This window comes from Paramormyrops kingsleyae, chromosome 5 (genome assembly GCF_048594095.1).
Source record: "Paramormyrops kingsleyae isolate MSU_618 chromosome 5, PKINGS_0.4, whole genome shotgun sequence".
Classification (NCBI taxonomy): Eukaryota; Metazoa; Chordata; class Actinopteri; order Osteoglossiformes; family Mormyridae; genus Paramormyrops; species Paramormyrops kingsleyae.
The window spans coordinates 22,393,767-22,416,057 of NC_132801.1; the positions used below are offsets into that span (position 1 = coordinate 22,393,767).

At 49.6% G+C, this 22,291-nt stretch overlaps 1 protein-coding gene across 11 annotated transcripts in view; it reads left to right on the forward strand.

The window, feature by feature from the left end:
* Positions 1–22,291, forward strand: part of LOC111856782 (protein TANC2-like) — a 171,436-nt gene that overhangs the window by 118,587 nt on the left and 30,558 nt on the right. For 9 of the 11 annotated variants that reach the window (XM_072712408.1, XM_072712407.1, XM_072712410.1 and 6 more), the window contains 3 exons: positions 7,612–7,760; positions 15,451–15,640; positions 16,589–16,819. In XM_072712408.1, the coding sequence (XP_072568509.1) occupies positions 7,612–7,760; positions 15,451–15,640; positions 16,589–16,819 (570 nt within the window). Of the gene's footprint in view, positions 1–1,738; positions 2,318–6,848; positions 7,149–7,611; positions 7,761–15,450; positions 15,641–16,588; positions 16,820–22,291 lie in introns of those variants that run through there. The other 2 variants (XM_072712416.1, XM_072712417.1) reach the window with 2 other exon arrangements.

Sequence of the window (22,291 nt, forward strand, 5' to 3'; positions counted from 1 at the left end):
CTCATTGTAAAACTGTACTTCCTTTTATCGGTACTCATTTTGAATTTGAACTATCGTAGTCATTGTACATGAATACTTGTGAAGCTTTATTCTCTTACATGGATGCTGATGATGAAGCTTCTCTCCCTTACAACTGTACTTAAGCTGCACTGTCTTTCCTTGAGTACTCAATGTGATGTTGTGTCCACCTACCCTCGCTTATATCGTAAGTGGTGCTTAGGCTCAGGGTGAGCATGGTGAAACGTGGCTGTCCTTCGCTGGGCTTTGATCTGACCTCTTGCGGTGTTAAGTTTGGTGTGTAGCTGTACCGGCTCGTGGGTTTGATCCTGGCCTTCTCTCCATCCCACTGCACGCTGAGAAGAGTATGATATGACCCCCCCCCCTCACACACACACACACACACACTGTGGATAAGCATTTCCATCTGTGTAGTGGATCCTACCCTTGCTGATGACCCTGCCCCCGCCCCCCACCGCATTCTCCTGCTGTCTCCTGAGTCTCTCTTTCTCTGCACCATTGTTATTCCCCGTCTCCCCATGCATTTGTGTGTGTGTGTTTTTGTAATTATTACATTCTGGTGACCAGTTTCCCCACAATGTGATAAAAATCTGTAGCTTCTTACCTTTTTACCTTACTGAAAAAATGTCCCCACAAGGATAACTTAAATTTTATAAAGATCTGTGACTGCAATCAAAAAACTAAAAATGCAAATAGTGTTGTATTTTATATGGTTATTTATGGTTAAGGTGAGAGCTGGGCAGGGGTTAAGCTTATCATAGCTGGGATTAGAGTTATTTCCATACAAATTAATAGGATGTCCCCATAAATATGAGTACCGGTCTGTGTGTGTGTGTCTGTGTGTGTGTGTGTGTTTGTGTGTGTTTGAGCGTGCTTGTGTGTGTGTGTGTGTGTGTGTTTGTGTGTGTGTTTGTGTTTGTGTGTGTATGAGCGAACAGGTTTACCTACCCTTATGCGGACATAATGTCCCCATAATGTGATAAATATCTGTTTTTTTTCCCTTATGGGGACCGGTTTCCTGGTCCCCATAAGGGAAAACTCTATTTTATAAAAATTGGTGACTGCTATGAAAAAACTAAAAATGCAAAAACTCTTGTATTTTGTTAGGTTACTTATGGTTATGGTTAGGGCAGGGTGGTGGTTAAGGTTGTCATAGTTAGCGTTAGCATTTTTCCCATTGAAATGAATGAGCAGTCCCCATAAGGATATGTTTACCCTACATGTGTGTGCGTGTGTGTGTGTTTGTGTGTGTGTGCGTGCTTGTGTGTGTGTGTGTGTGTGTTTGTGTGCGTGTGTGCGTGCTTGTGTGTGTGTGTGTGTTTGTGTGTGTGTGTGCGTGCTTGTGTGTGTGTTTGTGTGTGTGTGTGCGTGCTTGTGTGTGTGTGTGTTTGTGTGTTTGTGTGTGTGTGTGCGTGCTTGTGTGTGTGTGTGTGTGTGTGTTTGTGTGTGTGTGCGTGCTTGTGTGTGTGTGTGTGTGTGTGTTTGTGTGTGCCTGCACTCTGCTCCCAGCCCCCCCCCGAGGATGGCAGAGTTTGTAGAGAGCCCTCACATTCCAGGCTACTCATATCTCCTCCCGTGCCAGGAATCCCAGCCTGGATGTGCGCTGTCCTGCTGAGCCTCCCCCCCACCTCCCCCCGTCCCCCCCACGCCCCCCGTGTGTTTGTTTAGTGGGCACACGTTGCTTGTTCTTTCCTAAGGAGTATTTTCCCCGAGCCCCGAGCTGCTGATGTCCAGCACTGGGGGAGTCGCTCAATGGTTTCCTGCTCACACCTCCCTCTCCTCCACAGTCGCTCCCCCCCTGTCTTTCTCCTCCTCCTCTCCGGCCCTTACACTCCACTGCTCTCAGATTTCCTCCAGTTTCTGCTGAAATCGTAGTCGGCAGCTCCTCTGAAATCCTGCAGAACATCCAGTGCACACACCACCTCCCCCTTAGCCCCTCCTGCCCCCCTCCCTTCTAACCACTGCAAGGGGAAAAAAAAGGAATCAGTTCAATCTGGGACAAACCAACAAGTTCAGCTGAGCAGGAGAGCAGAGCTGGCTGCTTTACCGGGGGCTTTTAGTGCCTCCGCTGTCCTCGTACGGCTGCGTTTACTGCGGGCAGAGTGAGCAGAGCCGCGCCGCAGAGCACAGAGGTGCGCAGTGACTCCCCTGCATGGACCGCACCTCCCCAGGGAAGGGAGCCGCGCGTGGCCGAGAGGGAGAATATTCCGGGCTGCCGCAGAGATGACGGCTCGAGTGCTCCACACGTTCTCCTTCTTCAAGCAGCTGGTGGACTTCTGCTCTTCCATGTGTGTCTCAAGTACGTAGACTGGGCTACCAGGGGCGTGCATGATGCGTGCCTCCCTCTCGGGGTCTCTGCAGGCCGGGGGGGGGGGACGGGGACGCGGGGGCAGGAATGGGGCTTTAACTGCGAGAGGAGAGTGAGGGATATTTTGCCGGGATTCCCGCAGAGTGGATGGGAGCTCGCGGTTTGTGTCAGTGGCCCCCCAGTCTGTCTCTCAGCATCTCCTCATTATCTCCGTGGCGTTCCAGAGCTCTGCTGCTCTCGCCAGGGGTCCTGCTCGGACGGGAGAAGAGAGTCATGGCTAAATGCTGCTTTGTCATGTCCATGCTGTCGGCATCAGAGGAGACACATTTTTACTGGGGCTCAGAGGACTGGTGGGGGGGGGGGGGGGAGCATCGCCTCTTTTTCGGATTAGTTGTCACATTATTTCTGAATGCTGGATCCAGATGATAGCAGCTGAAATTCTCATTTCCCCATTTTAACGAGTCCCTTTGTTTGCCGTTGCCTGTCATGGGCAGGACAATGACAGTCCTCCTGAGCATTCCTACGTCCAGCTTCGCCTCAGACACACAATGTACTTCTGTTTACACACTGGAACCCACCCTCAATCAATGCATCTGAAAGTCCGCCTGAGCATTCCCCCCCCCCCCCCCGAAGTTGAATGTGTGAGTGGGGGGAGGGGGGGTTGATTGGCTGCATGCTGATAACACCAGCAGGGGGGGAGAGATTTTGCCTGATTAGCCTTGGCAGCGGGGGGGGGGGGGGGGGGGGGCAGGGGGGTGGGGAGGATCTCGAAACGCAGCAGAAGTGCCGAGTCAGCATGTGGTGGGGGGGGGGGGGGGGAGTTGAGGGGAGGGAAACCGCACTCCGAGCGCCGGGCCTCTTGGCGGACGTGGCCGCCACTGGGCATCGTTTATTTTGTTCTTTCTCTGATTTATTTCGGTCTTTTTTATTGTGACCCCCCCCACGCCCCATCTGAGCGCCCGCTCTAGCCGTCGCCCCCCCGTCTGTCTGTCCGTCTCACCTCTGCAACATCTGCTCTCTTCTCGGACTCCCGCGTAGTTTTATAAGCCGACCCCATGTCACCTTTTCGTATTTCGCTCTGCTTCCACATTTCCTGCGTCTCCTCTCGCATCTAAACTCAGTTTTCCTTCCTGGTAGGAGGGAGGCGCAGTCTTAGCCTCCTGCTTTACGGCACATTAAACTTTCGAAGTCAGTTATTCTGCAGCTGTTACTTGCGCGTTGCTCGCCGTCCGATCAGTGTGTAATTCTCGTGTGCGTGTAATTTCAGTGGGCAGGTCTGGGCTGCATCACTGCTTTGTAATTGTGCCTGTTGTTAATTGCTGACATAAGAATGCACGGAAAGGGGGCGGAGTCATCATACCTCCTTGATTTTCTGGCAAAACTCCCTCTGGCAATAGTGCTAAAGGAAGGATATGTTACTGAAGTAGAAACCGCAGTACAGCATGCAATGGGACCCCCCCCCATCGCCATCGTGGATGTTTAGGAGAAATGTACAAGGAACTGAGTAGTTTTTGAGGTTGCTGATAACTCTGGGGCAGGCATATTAATGCAGATACTGGAGACATGATCCTCCTTTCGTGTTTGTGTGTTTGGGGCGGTAATCTGCTCTTATTTACACAAACCAATAGGTGTCCATTGCTCATGAATGCATCTTTATCCCGGCCTGTGGCCCACGGCCCGACGTTCCTCTCAGAATGAGTCGCTCCCCTTTATTCCTGCAGCCGACATACATGAACATGCGGCACCACATGGTATAATTGCCCCTGTGAAGGAGTAAATCCTGCATTTTGGGGGGATGAGAGGCAGCTGAGGTGGAGAGTCCCATGGAAGACCTTAGGCAGTTCAGGGACGTATCAGATGAGCCATCGGCGTGAACTTTTAGCACGTGATGCTCCAGGTTTTCACTGAATTCATGTAGGTAGGTGAATTGTGTGTGTGTGTGTGTGTGTGTGTGTGTGTGTGTGTGTCCATCCTGCCATGTTCTGGCAGCCCTGACTCATGCCCTCTGCTTCCTGCGATTGGGTGCTGGCTTTACTGCACCCCTACTCTGGGAGTCTGGGGTCCCGGGGCATCCTGCCTGTACCCCAGAAGCCAGACCTGTCCACACGGCCCCCTCGATGCTGTGAATCTCCTCTCCCTGCCTCACCTACCCCTCACCTCCATCCCGGCAGGACCTGCCCGCACTCGCTCATCCCGCGACCTGGGGGGTGGAGGGATCTGCGTGGGGTTAGCAGTCAGCCGCACTCTGCCGAGCGGCTGAGTCATCAGGCAGGAATGCGCGTGGCAGTCTGGATGTGCGGTGGACTTCTCCTCGTGTGGTGGTACCACAGGGGGCAGATCCGTGCTCCGCCCTTCTCCGGGCCGGTTCCTGACCTCCCGTCGCCCTCTTGCTCTCCCGGGGGGGCGGAGTGAAGTGCCTTCCTTTGAGGTGTCTGCGATAGGAGGTGGGGGCTGTGCCCTAATGACTGACTAATGACAAAGCATTTCCCCGGGGCCTGTGCAGACGGAAGATCAACCTTTGCTAAACAAACAGACTCTCAGCTGTTGCATGGCAATCCCTCTGTTTAACTTTGCTCTTGGCTCAGCGTTAGCCTCAGCTTTCAGGCGAACCGCATTTTCAATTTGCAGGCAAAAAAGACACCAAGTCTCCTGAATGCAGTGCTGTCAGCAGACATCATGGGGTCTCTGTGACCGTACCCCCCCCCCCCCCCATCATTTCGCTGTATCTGTATTAATCTGCAGTTAAATCTCGAATGCCCCCCCCCCCCCCACCATCACCACCACAACCACGAGCTGGGCCGCCCCTCTCCTGGTGGTGCAGGGCGGTCGGGCAGGTCTACAGACGGAGAGACAGATGCGCCGAGCGGGAACGCATTCCTTGGCGCACCGATAGTTGCCATGACAACCATCTGTCTTCCTCTCGCACTGTGCAGGAATCCGTGAAGGAGAGAATGGGGTGAAGAGTAAGCCTTGCGCTCTGTCCTTCGTTACGTACCGTTATATAATGCGAGCGGAGATGCTAACGAGAAGCATAATGGGTATTTGTTTACTTGGGCACCGATCCCAACTCCGCGTGTGACGTACTGAACGGGCTGGAATCAATCAATGAGAGCAGGTCTTTGGGTTGGCTTCCTCTAAAAAATACAGTACGTGCAATTTTAGGCTGTATTTGTGCCCAGAATATGGACGCATTGTATTGTGATGGGTGTCCAAGATGGGGGCTGGATCCGAAAGGGTCGTCTGTACTTAGGTACTGACAGGGCGGGTCCTGTGCATCAGGCTGTGGAGGAACGGCATTACAGCAGCGACAGTCTGCTGGATGGCTGGTATCTGCACCCTGGAAAATACAGAGAATTTACTGGGCTGCACAGTGACGCTGAGCTCGCGGTTGGAGCACAGGGCAGGTAATGCGGTTTATCGCCGGCACTGCGGGCCACGGCCCACAGTCTCCAGCCAGCGCGTCCTTTGAACGGCACCTCCTCCCACCAGGTCTACCTGTGATTCAGATGCTAAGTAGTGGCCTGAGGGGCGGCACTGTGTCGTGGGGGGAGACCTCCCTCATACTGTCCCAGCTGTCCCTGGCCAGTGAGCTCAGCCCGGCTCCGCCCAGGCCGCACGCAGAAATATGTCTCTTTCTGTACATAGAGTACATCCCTGCACAGGCTGAACTGCAGTGTTTCTTAAGGGCAGATGTGGTGCAGACTGAGCAGGGGATGGTACCCTTAACACCATATGTCTATGCTGAGGGGAATTGGCATTATTTTTTTTTTTGGTTATGTGACGTCTGCGACCAGCTGCAGGCAGTGTCATTAGGATGGGGGGGGTCGTAGGTCTGAGGTCAGAAAGCTTAGGGGTCAGGGGTGTGGCACTGAAGAGTGCGATGGCCGCTGTTTTCACAGAGATGTACCTGCGGGAGCCGTTACTCGCCTGGCCGGTCGGACCTGCTGCCCTCTCGCCGCTCTGTTGTCCAAACAGCTGTCCCAGCCTGCCTATCTTTCCGCCATCTCAGGAAGCCTTATCTTCATGTTTAAGTGGCTGTATTGAGTAGATCCTACACGGAGAGCCTCAGGAATGCCAAACAGCTCCCACCTGGTGATTTCAAAGAGTGTTCAGGCTGTTCCTCATCAGAAAAGCGACTTCAGAGCTGAAGGGGCTCTAAGCTCACAGCTCCGTCATGTGATCCCGCCGTGTTTGTGATCTCTCTGCGGGGGCTGATGTGAAACCGTGACCGTGGTTTCTGTTATGCTTCTTATTAAGTGATTTAAGATGACGTCGTGCATAGGTAATCAAAGTGGAATGCATGCGCGTTCATCACCCCCCCCTCCTTCATACCCAGCACATATGGGTCGGCATGGTGCGTAATAAAGAGGCCTTTTGGGCTGTTCAGCACCAGCTTTCTCGGGCTCGGAAGCCTCCAGGTCTGGCCCTCTCATTTCAGCCTGGAAGTAACAACATCAAAAGATATCTGCACTGCCAGCCGCAGCTAAAGTCACCCCTTCTGGGTCATTTACTGTACTTACAGGAGCTGGTGTTTAATCACATGGTGAGGAGGGGACCAGCGACGCCTGTAACGCTTGCTACCTTTAAAAGTGGGCGTGTCTGACGCAGGCTGGGCTCACGCCCACACAGGTACACACAGGTACACACACACACACATGCGCTTTCGAATTCAGCCGAGGGTGTGACTCTTAATCCCCGGCCCGCCGGCCTTTTTTTGGCTTAAAACCTGCTGGGATGTTCACTGGAGTAGACCGCTGGGGAGACGGAGGAACCAGGGGGCGCTCGGCTCAGAGAATTGGCCCCCACTCAAGCAAGAATTCAGGTGGTATCTCGCTACTCTCGCGCTGAAAGTCACACACTTTTGCTTCTTGTAGCGCTTCTGATAAGCATGCCGGTTAGCTCAGCTGACTCACCTGCTAAAATGCAGCTTGTTCTGGAACGAGTTTATCCAGCATCTCCACAGTCCTCTGTAGACTTAACGAGTCACTGGCTGCAGTGTGACGGATGTTTATACAGTGCGATGGTTAGCAGGCTAATATTAGTGTGTTTTCTGCCCGAACTGTGCGTGGTTTCTGGAGTTTTGAATTGTTTCTGTTCTGTGTGTGTTTTTCTGTGCATTTACATTGTGTGTGTGTGTGTGTGTGTGTGTGTGTGTGTTTGTTTGCTTTTTCACGCCTCCCCGCAGTCGGATGGTCACGTGTGGGTCAGAGCTCAAGAGCTTCTTGCTGTCACCAGGCCCCCCAAACCCTTTAGATGACCGTCTGTGCCCCTCTCTCTCTTCTCAGGGGAGTCGAACCAGGAGCTGGGGCCTCCCCCTTCAGTGGATGAGGCAGCCAACACCCTGATGACACGGCTGGGGTTCCTGCTGGGAGAGAAAGTGAGCGAGGGGCAGGCCGCACCGCAGTACGGCATGGAGGACCAAGATGACAACCAGGTACATCCCCCCGGGACCCTCCGTCTGCGTCTGCCCTGTGCACCTCAAAACGGCAGCTGCAGAACCAATAGTGGCACTTTGAATCCTTTTATTTGCACTTAAATGGGTCTTTTGCATATTAATGCTGAAGCTCTGGCTTAATCCCATCAGTGATCAATTCCGAAAGCCGTTGACATACATTTTTGGGGATTGTTTTTGGGTCCCAGTGATATGACTCTTGGAATCTACCTTGTACTGATCAGAAACCCATATGTTTATGAATAAGTAAAATGCGTTTGAAACGACAAGTGTGGAATTACGGTACTTTTGACGTGTTTGTGCTGTCAACAGCATTTCAGCTGAGATGTTTTAAAACTAAATAACAGATTTTAAATTCAGAAGCAACCTTGAAATTCCTCTTCGGCAGCACGAAAGCAGTAATTATTTTTTTGAAACCGAGTCACTTTTATTTTTGAAGAACCGCTGGTAACACTCTACTTGTCGAGGCGCAAATAATATAGTTATACTATTACTTATGTATTAATTAAGCACAAATTAAGTCTTAGTAACATAGTGATATACTGTTAATTCATCATTGATTATCTCAAGCAGTTACCATATTTGTTACTATATCTGTTAATTCTATAAACCTTTGTGAACTACTAAGGGACTACTGACAAGAGAAATGAGAAATACTGATCTCATGTTTATTCATCGTTAATGAATCATGCCACAAGTAGCAAATATATTTGTTCAGGATTCATTCATGATTTTTGCTGCAGTAGTAACTGAGTTATTACTAAGTATTTGTGTCGGCCGCCAAGTAAAGTGTTACTGAACTACTTTACTCCTGAAAAAGACCCCGTGCCTCGTCCTTGCCAGCCTTTCTGACAGCTAATAAGGGCAGCTCACCTTCTGTTTAAAAAAAAAAACTTTATTAAAATTTAAATGCACTTCATGTGCATAGATCAAAGGTTACTTTAACATACTAGTCACATTTCTGTAATGAAAATGGGCTCTACTAATAGCAGACCCCTTAACTCTGTCTGTAACAAAACCAAACCATGATAATAGGTTTCTGACTTATGAATAATGCATTAGTTTCTATTGTCAGTTACCTCTATAGCAAACTGCATGAATTGTGTTTGCATGTTAAGAGGACAGTAATGCTTCCCAGCACTATGCTTGTTTTTTTGCTAGGAAAGCTCACTGTTTATGGTGCCGAGGGGTTCATTGTGGGTTCAGTGAGGGCGTCGGATCTTTGGGCCCTCGTGATTACTGTAGAACGCTTTCTGTGGCTCTGTGGAAGGAGTCAAATCTTCAGGAGTCTTGGGGAAGGAGCCTCAACTTTTTGTGACCAGTGGTATGGCCTTGTTATTGCATTGAGATTGGAAAGGGCCAGGCTGAGGAATACCTGAATGGCATGGTTCTGCAGTCCGATGATGCCCCATCTGCCGCAGATGAACGTTGGCGTTAGCATTGCACATGGCTTGCCCGATCAGGGGTTTCGCCGCTTCTTTCTGTCAACAAGACCGTGGTCAGGGCGGTGGGCGGCTGGATGGGTGGGAGCTGAAAGAATCCCAGTTGAGATGTTTGTGAAGTTTTCAGAGGCGTCCGTGGAATCTGAGAGCGGAATTTGTGGAAATTAAGCAAGTAACCACCCCAGATTGAGGCCCGGCTTGTACCAGAGGAGTGATACCAACCAAATACATTTATGACTGATGGCCATTATTTCGAAATCCATCCAGCACTGCAGCGGCCCGATACAGGAATGCGTTTCCCCCAGTTTTTCCACTCAAACCACTGATAAATGGGGGTTGGGAATGGGGCTCTGACACTGGAATAACTTGAATGTGTGTGCGTTGGAGGTGGGGGGGGGGGGGACGACAACGACTGATGATAAGAGACTTCAATAAGTGCTCAACCGTTACTTATCTAGGGTCAGCCAATCGAGCCAATTGATTTGTTGAGTTACGTCATCGCAGTAGGCCGTGTTGAAACACCGGCGTAGAAGATAAGCTATATGGGCTGTTTACTGAGAGTCCTCTCCCCAGTCTTCCCCTCTGCAGTGAAAAAGCACGATTCAGTACCCTGCCAGTGAGTAGGCCTCTCTGACCGATCGTTAGGCAAAACTCTCCAGTTACTTTTACGTGTCATTAATCCCATCTCACGGCCTGGGTAAGTGCTTTTCGCTTGTGCTGCGGATTGTTTTTTTCCCCCCGTTATTCTCCCCCTGAAAACCGGGCCTCGAGTCACCACTAGCATTCATCCTGTACTCCATTTTCGGGGGGGCGCTTCATCAACGCCTCCGCTCTGGCTAAAATCTTGACGAGGAAGAGGCAGGGGTTGGAGGGCTGGAGCAGATCAGCGGCGCCCCGAGCAGCCGGGGTGTCAGGTGTGTAGAGACTGCCAGCGCTTCGTGTTTCACATGATGACTCACGGAGCCTCCGCGCTTCCTGAACTCAAAGTCGCCGTGTGCTGTCGTCACAGGATGGCCGCTCCAGCGTTTTGCCTTAGCTATGCTAAATTTTCCGGCTATGCGAAAGTCTTGACATAAAGCGCTATATTTACCCAAACACAGCCGGAAAATATCGCACAAAGGCATCTCGTGGCCCAGATGCAGCCTGCATTCTTCAGCAATAGTTTTTCTATTATGGAATGGGCGCTAATATGACTCAAGATGACAGTTCGAGTTAAAGATGGAAATTTACACCATAAATGTTCTTGAGATGGTTCCCATGCTGCGTTAAGCGGGTATTACACTGAGCGTCTAACATGTCTGACAAAGACGACATGGCTCGCCATCGGCAAGGGGCCACACGCCTTGATTTTTAAAAAATAAAATAAAATCGGTGGTTCAGTGGGTTCAGAAAGCATGGCGTGGACAGTGCAGGCATGGCGGCGAGGGACGACTGATTGCCTTTTACGTGAGAGAGAGCTTTGTCTTCACTCAGCAGCTTGACGGATGGATAGCAGCTCTCCTGATAAAGTCCTCATGCTGCTAATATCATTTCCGTGTCTCTGTCCTGGAGATGAGAAGCTAGAATGAGCCTCTGATGTGGAAAGGCTGCATTCTGTACCCACAGGGGTAGGAATGAGTGGATCCCACGGTGGTCCCGCACGGCACAGCTTGTCACCATGCCTGGTGACAGTGTGTCATCAAGGAACTGGCCAGTCATGCATGTGTGTATGCAGCCCTTTGTATTTAAAGATGCCTGTTCGCTGTTTGTATGTCGGGCTTCGCTGCAGGCGAGACTGCAAACAGAGCCATGTGACTGAGGACGGGGGAGGGGGGGCAAAATGAAAGACAGACGCTCCATCGTCACCCCGGAGAAAAACACACAAGAAAAAAAATAGATGCCGGAACTGGGCCTGGTAGAAATGTAACGCTTCACGAAATTCATGGTTCAATACAAACCTCAGTTTTGGGTTCATGATTTGGTGCGATTTTGGTACAACAGGGAAGACAGAATTTTATTTATTAGTAAAACTGCAAACAGACACTCAGTTACCAACAGTTATAAGCCAAAAGCAGTGTGTCTGTCAGCATGTCTGAATAACAAAACCAAAAAGAATCTTATTTGCACATTTCAAAAATGTATATGTACAATAAATAGAAATTGATAATAACAATAAGACTTCATCATAACTGTCATAATGAACCAAATCCTGTCTAAATCCCGTCTACTACAAAGTATGGCCGCATTAGATGCCACATAGAGGCTGTTTCTGGCTTGCTCCAGCGAACACGCGCTCGGATGACATTGTCTCAAACGAGTTAGAGTGGTGGATGTTTCCAGCAACATATCTGAGTCGGTAGCCAATAGTCTTGGTCTTATCAACAACTCTCCCTGTTCGATGTTGGTATAATTTATTGGGAAACCAGAATGTTCCCAAACTGCTGATTATAACTGACTAAACAGGGTTTACGTCAGAATCAAGGGGGAGGGGGAGTTGGGGGGAGGGGGTTCCTGAATAAGCCATTCTCTATGTTAGTTTGTTAATATATGTATTTATGATCACAGTCTTAAATGCAATATGTGCATTTGTCAGTGCGTTGTGTTACCACTGTAAAGCGATACAAAATGAAGTAAAATGTGATCAAAAAGTTATTATTATTTGATATGGATATTGTACATATCATGCAGTTAAATAGCTTTTGATGTTTTTGAACCATAGCATGTAAATGAAACTTAAAAATGCACCAAAGTTATATTCTTGCTTATTCATTGCTAATGTCTCTGTGAAAATGCATTAAAATATCAAGTTATTCACGGATTGTTCCTTACACGCGTCTTACAGCAAAGTCTAGCTAGTAAGTGAAGTTTTGGCAGCGGTACAGTAAGAAAAATGAGTCTAAATACGAAAACTGGAGCAAATTCAAGGCATCATGTAGGAGTATCTCATCCACTGAAGAATTATATGTTTAGTTAGAGTTATTAATGAAAATTAACGTTAAACCATGTGGAAAAAACATGATTTTTTGGACAAAACTGGCATTTTATTTAACCATTTGCTATGAATATTTACAAAGTTAACATTGAATGAGGTGGTGTTGCGCTCCAGCAAGGTACGATGTGGACGTAAGGCGGCTTGGATGTAACCTTGAATGTAACCTGCATAAAAGTCATAACCGCCACACACAGCCACAATTAATATAATGTTTTCAATGTTGAACACCTACTTGTGAAGTTAGGTTCTGTCTTTGTCAAGAAATACATTCATTGGTTTCATTGTATGATGTAACTGAACGACACACGACAATGATATGTAACGTTACAGTCCTGGAGTCGGGGCATATTTTCCGGGGGTGAGAGAGGACAGAACATCAATAGTGATTGAGATAAAGGACAAGGGTTGAGCAAAGGTAGATCTCTGATACAAGCTTTAGGAAAGAATCTGTTAACTGTGACCCTGTAGTTTTGGTCTCCATTTGGGGGGCTTGTTGCTTTCAGTCCAGCTGTGTCATAAATCAGTTTTAGCTGCTGGGTGACATTTCTTGACATTTTCCCAATTATTTTTCATTTCCATTTGAAGGTTACAACCGAACAAGAGTATGTGAACTCAGTACAGTTTGCATTCTTTGGTGCTACAAATGCTTCTGTAACACTTTCTTTAAAAAAATGCATTGCCACTCTTAATTTTTGTAGTGAGTGTTTATTTATACACTATTCTCAGTCTAACTACAAGCTTAAATTAAAAAAAAAATTCTTCGCTTCACTTATTTAAATTTTTTTACTTGAAATATTTGTTGTATGATTCAAATTATTATCATTATGTGACAGAATGTCAATGAGACTCACTCACTTTTTATCTTAAAATTTGTAAGTGCATCCCTTTGATATTTGGTATGTAATTTACAGAAATTCATCATTTTGTTAATTTTTCAAAGAGTATAAATGAATAATCATTGACTCATTAAAAAGTAATAATAAACAGTGTATAATTAATTTTAATGGATGACATCCAGTCACTTTTTTACCATTAAAATTATTCCTAACAACAATTTAGGTTAACACAGCTGGGAAGGAACATCAAATCTTTAACTAATGCATTCGGTTTAATGAAATTTCAATTAAAATCTATCAAAAAAATGTTTTTAAATGTGTTTCTTTCAGTCAGCTGCTCAGTCAAGCTCTGTTAATTAAGGATTCAGCTGGAACGAAAAACAGTGAGGTCCCATTAGCAGGGAATGGGGCAGGACCCGGGTCCCGACAGCCGGCTCAACATTCACTGGCTGGGTTAGCAGTTAGCATTTAACCCTATGAGGCTAATGCAAACCTCCACACAGAGGTCGACAGTTCCGGTGCAGAAAGTAAAAATCCAGACCAGGATTTTGTTTCAACCAACCAGTTGAGCATAAAGAGTCTCAGTCACATAGTACTAAACTGGTTGGTTTAAACAAAATCCTGGTCTGGATTTTTACTTTCTGCACCTGAAATGTCCGCCTCTGCCCCCATAGGCTGCTTGACTTCTAGAGCCGATGAGAACGTGGATTGTCAGTGGCACTGGGTTTGCTGAGAGCATGAAGTCTTTGCCTGTTGTCCTTGTAGTGTTTTATAAGCGGGCCCGTTTGCCGGTCTCTCACTCACAGACAGCAGTGGACATACAGACCGTTCTTGGTGCATTTCCCAGAAGGCTTCACTCTGACTCAGGAATTGATGGGGTGGGGGGGGGGAATCTCCTGGTCCTTAGCTGTCTCTGTCTGGCACTCGCCGAGCTCAGGAACACCTGGGGCTCAGTATGAAGCGTGGGTGAGGGGTGGCAAGGGAGAGCAGAGGCGGAGTGTGGAACCTCAGCCCAGCCGCTGTACCAAGTGAGGGTGGGGGGTCGGCCGCTCCCTAACGTGTGGGCTGTGTGATTCAATGGCAGTCCCACAGTAGGAGAATCTTATATTAAATTAACTTTTTAATGAGCTCAATTATGTGATTTGTAAGTTATGTAAGTCCTGAGGAATTGAGGAGACAGAGCTGGCAGACTTTACACGTTTGTATTTCTGTGAGAGCTATAGGCTGACATTTATCCAGAACAGAGCTAACACAAGGCAGGGTCACCACCAGGTGCCGGGGGGGGGAGCTGTTCAAAGGCTGCTTCTGCATTCTGGGCTGTCTCCCCATCTGCCTGAGTCAAAGAGCAAATTGAACGACTTCTAACAGCCATCAATGTAGATTTTAGCTTCTTCTGTCAGGCAGAGGCGGCCTGCGTGTGATAGCAGAAACACCCGTTCCTGCTTCCTTCTCTGTGGCTGTCTCTCCTCACGCCCCGTACCGCCCGAGTGAATCGCACAGATGACACGACGTCGGGCGCCATGAAATCACTGCCGCCTCATTTGTCTGAGCCGCTCTCGTCGATACGCGCTACTGGGGAAGGAGGCGAACGCGGTGGAATTCAAAAGGGCTGTGCTGCTGTGTCAGCGTCTCAGAGCAACCAGGCGGCGTCTGTGCGTGAAAAGGGCAGAGGCTGGAATAGAGTGTAGTGTGAGGTATGATGTATCATCTGTATTTTGCACTAAAAATCCAAAGCACAAGGCAAGGGGTGTTGTAGTCTAACATTTCTGAAGGCCTAACTAAACATTTCACTTTCCAGTCAAACAAGAAGATGCTCTTTGCAGGAGGCTCGTGCGTGATCTTCTGCCTTACCACCAGGACACTTGAGGGGGATGAGGAGATACATCCTGCTTTATCTTTTTTTTCCAGCTTCCCCTCAATCAGTTGACTGACATTACAGCTTCACATCTCAGATGGGAAATGTAGTTCTGCTCCAGGTGTCCATTTTGTGCTGTAGTTCTTTATGGTAGCATCTGTTCTGCACCGGTTTCTGGAGTTCGGAGCGTATGTCCACGCTGGATATTCCGAATGATAATATCAGTATTATTGGGAGCATACAGCGGTGGAGGTGTGTAGCATTGGAGTTAACGTCTTCCCTCATGGCTTTGCCGTTTCTATTATTAGGGCCTGGCTGCGGTTCTGAGCAGCCGAAAGGCGGCGTCCAGGAAGCACTCTGTCAGATCAGCTGATGTTCCTTCACCAAAACCCTGCCATACCTGTATTTTTCTTTCTTTTTGGAGTATGATGTGTGGCTGGCCTGGCGTTGAGGAGCTTTCCCAGCAGAAGTGCAGATGGTGGTGTTTTTGCAGTCACGCACTTGTTCCAGATCTCCCCAACGTGGCCGAGATCAGCCCTAACCACCGACCCCCCCATGGTCATTGCAGGGTCTGTCAGCGACCCAGCGGATCAGCCCCTGCTCCACTCTGACCAGCAGCACTGCCTCCCCGCCAGCAGGCAGCCCCTGCTCCACCCTGCCCTCCGCCACCCCCGGCAACCCCGGCAATAAGGACTGTGCCTACGGCTCCGTCACCAGCCCCACCTCCACCCTTGAGAGCAGGGATAGCGGCATCATCGGTGAGTGTCACCTATTCATCATCATTCTGTAACTGACCTTAACTACCCACTGCTTCAGAAGCAGACTGCATTCCTCCCCTACGTCACACTGCCAACCTTACAGCTTTTTCTGTATGCTACATATCCTTTTACTAGTGGTAGATATAAACCTGCAGGTCTCCAACAGACCTGTAGGAGGTGCTAGTGTTGTCGAATCACAAAACTGGGCTTAAACTCTTTTAAATAATAATAATAATAATTAACACTTTATTGATCCCCATGGGGAAATTGTCTTTGCGCCTCCCCCAAATTGCTCTTTGTAGAGTAAGTTGTCCACGAAGGGCAGCCACCTGTTGAGGCCCCCAGAGAGCTGGGGGTTAAGGGCCTTGTTGAAGAACCCGCAGACGTACCGAGACTGGGTTTGAACTGGCAACCTTTTCATTACACGCACACAGGCTTAGCCCACTGAGCCACACGCTGCCCCCAAATGAGGGTCAAATTTGACTCAACAGACATATCAAAAGCACAATAATGTTTTTGTTGTTATTAAATGACCACATTATTAATTACCACATTAACTTATGGAATATAAAGCAAAATAATTTCCCCATGCCCTTATCTTATTATAGATATTTTGTTTCTATATGTAGAAATATGCATACTTTATTGTAGTTTATGAAAAGTCAGTCCACTTTAATGTACTTTTATAATGGACTACCTTTAGGTTTGATGTGGAGTGAAACAGCCAATGTCTGCACAATAATGAAATAAAGACAGTTACACAGAGTCATTGTGCTTGAGGATAATTAATTAAAGTGTCCTGCCAAATGCATGATGTCATTGCTAGCCACCAGCAGCCCCCCCTTCCCCATGCATTTCAGCAGAACTGACAGGGCTGATGTTAAACACATGCTGTATTGTGATTCATGGGCACCACATAACAACCCCCCCCCCCCATGTCTGCCGCAGCCACTCTGACAAGTTACTCAGAGAATATGGAGAGAGGCTCACGGGGGAACCTGAAGCTGTGGCAGTCGCAGAAGTCCGGCATGGACTCGTGCCTGTACCGCGTGGATGAGAACATGACGGCATCTACCTACAGCCTCAACAAGATCCCAGAGAGGAACCTGGAGACCATCTCGTCCCACTCCGTCCAGTCCATCCCCCTCTACCTTATGCCTCGGCCCAACTCTGTGGCAGGTGAGTCCTCCCCCTCTGTGCGGTACATACCATCACCCCAGCGATTCCATGACCGCCCAGTACCATCCCATCATGGTGCCACGTCACACATCTCTCACCCTTGCTCTTCTCATAGCACCCTCAACTGGGGTAGTTCAGACTAGACCAATCCGTTTGCTCGACGGCGTGAACATTCCAGAAATAAGCCCAAGGTCACAGCAAGTGGGTTACAGATGACTCTCCATTCCGTGATGGTCCAGCAGATCCTGTCTGTTTCCATGCATGAAATCTTTGGGTCACAATAAGGCGTCTTCGTAAACTGGAGACAAAGGCAGGAACTTCCTTCCATTGTTGTAAATCCTAATTGCGCAGAGACATCTGTCTACACCACTAAGCTGGGCAGCAGGTCGCTCCCTTCAAGGAGTGACAATTTTTAGAACAAATGTTTTTGACTTCTTTACTCAAAATAAAGGGCAATCACACAGTCCCTGATTACAGACCTGGGTTTGAATGCATTTCCATTTAAGTGCAAGTTTGGTTAAGTGCAAGTTTGGCTGGAATTGTTTGTTTAGTTTTTTTCTTTTTCATTTTTTGCTGTACGGTAAATTATACGTCTCCGAGCACCAGCGAGAAACAATACCACATGGGGAGTTAACGGCGAATGTCAGCAACCAGGAAGCGCAAACTAGCTCTGCAGGAAGAGCAGGCCACTGAGGCTTGCATGCAGGACCGACGAGGGTGTTTACTGCAGCTCTCGGCTGTATAACATTACATGCGGAGTTAACAGCCTGCTCCCTTCTGCGCCCGCAGTATCATCAATGCGGAGCTGCAGTCATTGTTCTGCTGTTCAGAGCCTTTGTATCTGGGACAGCTGTGTTTCAGAGCGGGAAGTTCATGATATGTCCTCTCAGGTCCCACACAACACAGTCGATGAATTATTCAGCAGCTCTGTTAGCTGCCGGTATGTGGCTGCCTGTATATTATGCGTTTGCAAGGTGGTTAGGCCGTTATCGCTGGCTTCCTGCCCTTCTGTTTTGTGAAACATACTTCATATTGTGCCTTAAATGTCACTCAACAGGCAGTAAAAAAAATAGCCTTTTACGAATATTTACAGCTTGAAATTTAATAATAGCAATTAAATCGTCGGTAGTCATTCTGTTAGCCGAGGGAGTTTTTCACGCACATCTATGTACGGTTGTCGCTGTGGTAAGCAGGCATCTTCTGAACAGAGAAGGGGGAAATGAGACCGTTGCCTCCCATCTGTCTTTGCGGAACACACGGTTTGCATCAGCATGTGCTGTGTCAGTCTGGCCGCGTAACTGAGCCAGACCGGTCGCATAACCAGGCCAAAATCCAGGCAATATGGGCTCAACCTCCGTCGCTATGAAAGACAGCCCAGCGGCCTCAATTACACCATCGCAGTCCAAGCAGGAGCAAAACAGAACTAACAGCCGACCAGGGCAGCCGGTCGGCACAACCCGGGTGGGGCCTCGACTCAAAGCGCTCGTCCGGGCTGGGTGGGGTACCGCGGCATTCGAACCCTGGGCAGCTCAGTTTCTTTCCCCTGCCGTGCACCGTGAATGCACATTGTGGGAGAGAGAACTCAGCCGGAGTGGGAGACGTGGCACTTGGGGATGTAGTGGCCTCCTGCCCCCCCTCCCCGGGACGTCGCACATGTGTCGGGACCCATCCTTGGCCAGATGGCGCCTGCATGAGCCAATGAGAGGCGGGCTTTCATCTCGCCCCTCCGACCGCTCTGCTGCTATAACGAAGGCTGGTGGAGGCGGGGCTCCTGTGGGTCACGGGTGCTGTCGTGCGAGATGGCGACACAAGCCCCCCCCACTGAGAGCTCAGCATTGGGATATGCTTGCCACTTTACCGGAAATTATCATTCTGATCATCAAGCTCTCGTTCCCTATCAAACCCCCCCCCCCCCCACTACATTAGGTGGGGAAAATCCTGGGCCATGACATCGGTCTGCCAATGCCTGTAAACGGACATTCAGGACATGTGGTTCCAATCCCAGCCTCAGCCACAAAGGTTTCTGTGGTCCGGTCGTAACGTTTCTATGGAATGATCTAGAATAGGCAAAATGTACAGGAGAGAGACATTGCTGGACCTGGGGGGGTGGGGGGGGGGATTAAGAGGTGAGATGATCCATGGAAGAGCAGAAGGTGGGCAGGAGACTCAGAACAGGAAGAGAGGAAGGAACCGACACTGGATGAATGTCTCTGCAGAGAGAGAGAGAGAGAGAGCGAGAATTAGCAGGAATGGGCTGCGGATCGGCTGGGAACATCAAAGCTACAGGCTTTAACTGTTTCTAACCCCTGGAGTGACAGCGAGCTGCCTTTGAAGTGCAGAGGGCAGGGATAGCTGCAGCAGCTGAGGTAGAGAGGGAGGGAGAGAGAGAGAGAGAGAGAGAGAGAGAAGGGGGGAGCAGGGGGAGGTGTCCTAACCTTTTTAAATGAGGGGCCAGAGCTTGCTGATCACAAACACCAGTCCTTAGTGTTGCTCAGTTTATGTTTTAGGGGAACAGACACGAGCAGCTGTCCCGGCACTGCCTCCATGTTGATGCTGGGCCTATTCACAGACGGCCTCTTCAGGATACCGATGTGCACATACGATCATTTTAATTCCCTGTCTATGCGGTCGATAGCAGGATTGGGTTTTCAGATTTACACGCAGGCAAAAATGAAAGGAGCACTGTAGACTTCCTGCTGTCGCCGCCCTGCTGTTGGGCCACAAAACTCCCAGTTCAAAACTATTTGCCAACTTTTATCTCTGCAGTCAGAGATATTCTTCACCATCATGAACTTGCTGTCCCAAACGCGCTCCGGTGTTGTTGGACTCGTCTGCAGATCAGGATGGGAGCTGAAGTTTTTTGTCTGCGTCGTGTCCGATCCATGACCTCAAGCGGAGCGGGTTCTGGGTTCCTGCCACCGAATGTAATGGGGGGACTTTCTCACTCAGCTGACACCGCACGCATGCACCGGGCTCCGCTCACACGTCACATCGCGGGGGGCACTCGTGACGGAAATTTCCACTAGGCTGGTGCTCGGGCGAGAGGTGTGCGCCTCACTGCGTTGCTGCAATGCAGATGGAGACCGAGGCAGCGGGAAAGGGGGGATCGTGGAGCGCCGCGAGCATGCCATGCTGCAGTGAGAGGTTGCGGCCCTCTACAGTGCACCCCCGCCCCCCCCAGCTGTCCAGAACGTCACACCAGCTGTTCATATAGACAAGCAGGGGTTTATAAGTCGTAGGGGCATTAATGTTCAGGGTTTGGGCTGGTGAACTTATGTGAATCAGGATTCCATTATATCAGTGTTTCCCAGTCAGTTCATGTTTTTGCTTCCTCCCAGCTCCCGGTAGGAGCAAAAATGTGGACTGTCTTTGGGTCCCTGAGGACCGGATTGGGAAACACTGCATTATATTATTCTGGCTAAGTGTATAGAGGCATCTACCACCCCCACCTCCACCCTGCTTGTTTCTTTTGTCCCCCCTTTTGTTCCCATAATTCAATGCCAATTCTTTTTTCAACAGTCCCCCAATGGGGAGACTCCTGACCCCTGTGGGCACAAGGTGGACGACCACCTCCTGTTAGCTTCCTGGATCAGAGCAGCTAGGGTCACATGATCTGGCGAGGAGCTTCTCTAAGAGGCTGCAGAGGGAGACAGAGGAGTACAGGGAAGATTGTGCTGAAAACTGGCTGGGTGATGATCCATCCCAGAGGTTCTCGCTGACATCTGGGCTGGGGTAGGCCCACCTCGGCCTCGCCCCCCGCCTGCACAGTGCTGACTCTGAGATTTGGGAGTGGCCGTACTTTCAGGACAGCTGAGGAGGCTCACTGTAATGCAGCAGCCGGAAGGAGGAGGCAGATCCACTGTAGAAGATGGGTTCTCCTGGGGAGGAGGTGTCTCTGTGTGGGTGACAGATCGGCGCTCAGGCAAGAGGGTCCATGTCAGAGCTGAGACACTGATCCCTGGGTCAGATTAGTCAGGCCTGACAGAGCAGCTTCATGTCTGCGGATCTTAGCACCATTTTGGTATTTAGTGCAGCGGGAACCTCCTTCCCAAAACGAACTGGAGTGGGAAAAGCGTCTCTAGTGCAGTGTAGCCTGGAAAACAGCATCCTGACAGTCTGTCCCGGGAGCTGCTTGTGGATCTGGCCCCCCCGGCCCCATCATGCACGTTCTCTGAATGCGGTCAACGTCTGGCCTTCTAATCAGGCTGCAAATAGCCCGAGAATAAATAATACTATTTAACATCAAGATGCCTGGCTGCAGCCTCTGTGAATACTAGGCTAATGAATCCATCTCCATCTCGTTTTCATCTCTCTTTTTGACGAGCTCTAAAGACTTGGTTTGTGCCACCCCGCCCGTGTTCTCCTTACCACCCCGCCTGTGTTCTCCTCACCATCCCGCCTGTGTTCTCCTCACCACCCCGCCTGTGTTTGACTATGTTCTCCCCACCACCCTGCCCTATTCACCTGTGTTTTCCCCGCCGCCCTGCCTGTGTTCTCCCCACCACCTCGCCTGTGTTTGCCTATGTTCTCCCCACCACCCTTCCCTATTCGCCTGTGTTCTCCCCACCACCCTTCCCTATTCGCCTGTGTTCTCCCTGCCGCCTTTCCTGTTTTCGCCCATGTTCGCCCTGCCTGTGTTCTACCTGCCGCCCCACCTGTGTTTCCCTGTGTTCTCCCTGCCACCCGGCCTGTGTTCTCCCTGGCTCCCCACCCATGTGACTCAGCATGACACCAGGGCACTCTCTAACACTGTGACTCTGCATAGCACCAAGGCCATCTCTAACACTGTGACTCTGTATGACTCCAGGGCCATCTCTAACACTATGACTCTGCCTGACAACAGGGCCATCTCTAACACTGTGACTCTGCATGACTCCAGGGCCATCTCTAACACTGTGACTCTGTATGACTCCAGGGCCATCTCTAACACTGTGACTCTGCATGACTCCAGGGCCATCTCTAACACTGTGACTCTGCATAGCACCAAGGCCATCTCTAACACTGTGACTCTGCCTGACAACAGGGCCATCTCTAACCCTGTGACTCTGCATGACTCCAGGGCCATCTCTAACACTGTGATTCTGCATAGCACCAAGGCCATCTCTAACACTGTGACTCTGTATGACTCCAGGGCCATCTCTAACACTGTGACTCTGTATGACTCCAGGGCCATCTCTAACACTATGACTCTGCCTGACAACAGGGCCATCTCTAACACTGTGACTCTGCATGACTCCAGGGCCATCTTTAACACTGTGACTCTGCATGACTCCAGGGCCATCTTTAACACTATGACTCTGCATGACTCCAGGGCCATCTTTAACACTGTGACTCTGCATGACTCCAGGGCCATCTTTAACACTGTGACACTGCTTGACACCAGGGCCATCTCTAACACTGTGACTCTGCTTGACACCAGGGAACTCTCTAACACTGTGACTCTGCTTGACACCAGGGCCATCTCTAACACTG